Source organism: Laccaria bicolor, genomic scaffold (genome assembly GCF_000143565.1).
Source record: "Laccaria bicolor S238N-H82 LACBIscaffold_531 genomic scaffold, whole genome shotgun sequence".
NCBI classification, from domain to species: Eukaryota; Fungi; Basidiomycota; class Agaricomycetes; order Agaricales; family Hydnangiaceae; genus Laccaria; species Laccaria bicolor.
In genome coordinates, this window is record NW_001890349.1 from 452 (window position 1) to 1,023 (window position 572).

Sequence of the window (572 nt, forward strand, 5' to 3'; positions counted from 1 at the left end):
CAGGAATACAACTTCACACTGCATTATTTGCTCAGACATATATCTATGTTACTAATCTTATACATCTTTACAGGAATACATAGGACTTAACGATGCGAAGATGTTATTGTCCAAATTCCTTTCTGACATTGTATGTACATCCCTCCTTTTCTTGTGTCTTGTACATCCCTCCTTTTCTTGTGTCTTTTCTGAATCCCCTTCCCCCTCCAGCCAAGTCAAGGTGAGTGTGATCCATCAAAACAATTAATGATAGTGACTTACCTCTGACCACCAAGATCCGCCACCATCGTCACACAACCAACTGTGATTTATCTACACCAAGCCAACAGTGTTCAATATGAGGTATGACAATGGACATGACATATGCTTCAGAGGTCTATGACATGAGTAAGTCATTGAAAATGCATTGAGAGGTTTCATGAACACTTACCATGATTTGTACCATCAGCTGATTGTCAACAACCGTAGGATGCGATGTATGCTCAGGAGGCATAGGACATAGGCAGGTAAGTCACCAGTGTTGGATTGAGACATTTTGTGAGCACTTACTGTGATTTTGTATAAGTGGTATC

The 572-nt window shown here is 40.4% G+C and overlaps 1 protein-coding gene across 1 annotated transcript; it reads right to left on the minus strand.

Annotated features, from left to right (window-relative positions):
• Window positions 1–289: 289 nt before the first annotated feature.
• LACBIDRAFT_312532 (uncharacterized protein) lies at window positions 290–493 on the minus strand (the record flags this gene model as incomplete). Its single annotated transcript, XM_001891227.1, has 2 exons — window positions 290–376; window positions 431–493. 2 exons carry the CDS (start codon window positions 491–493, stop codon window positions 290–292), a joined length of 150 nt encoding a protein of 49 aa, XP_001891262.1.
• Window positions 494–572: the final 79 nt, after the last annotated feature.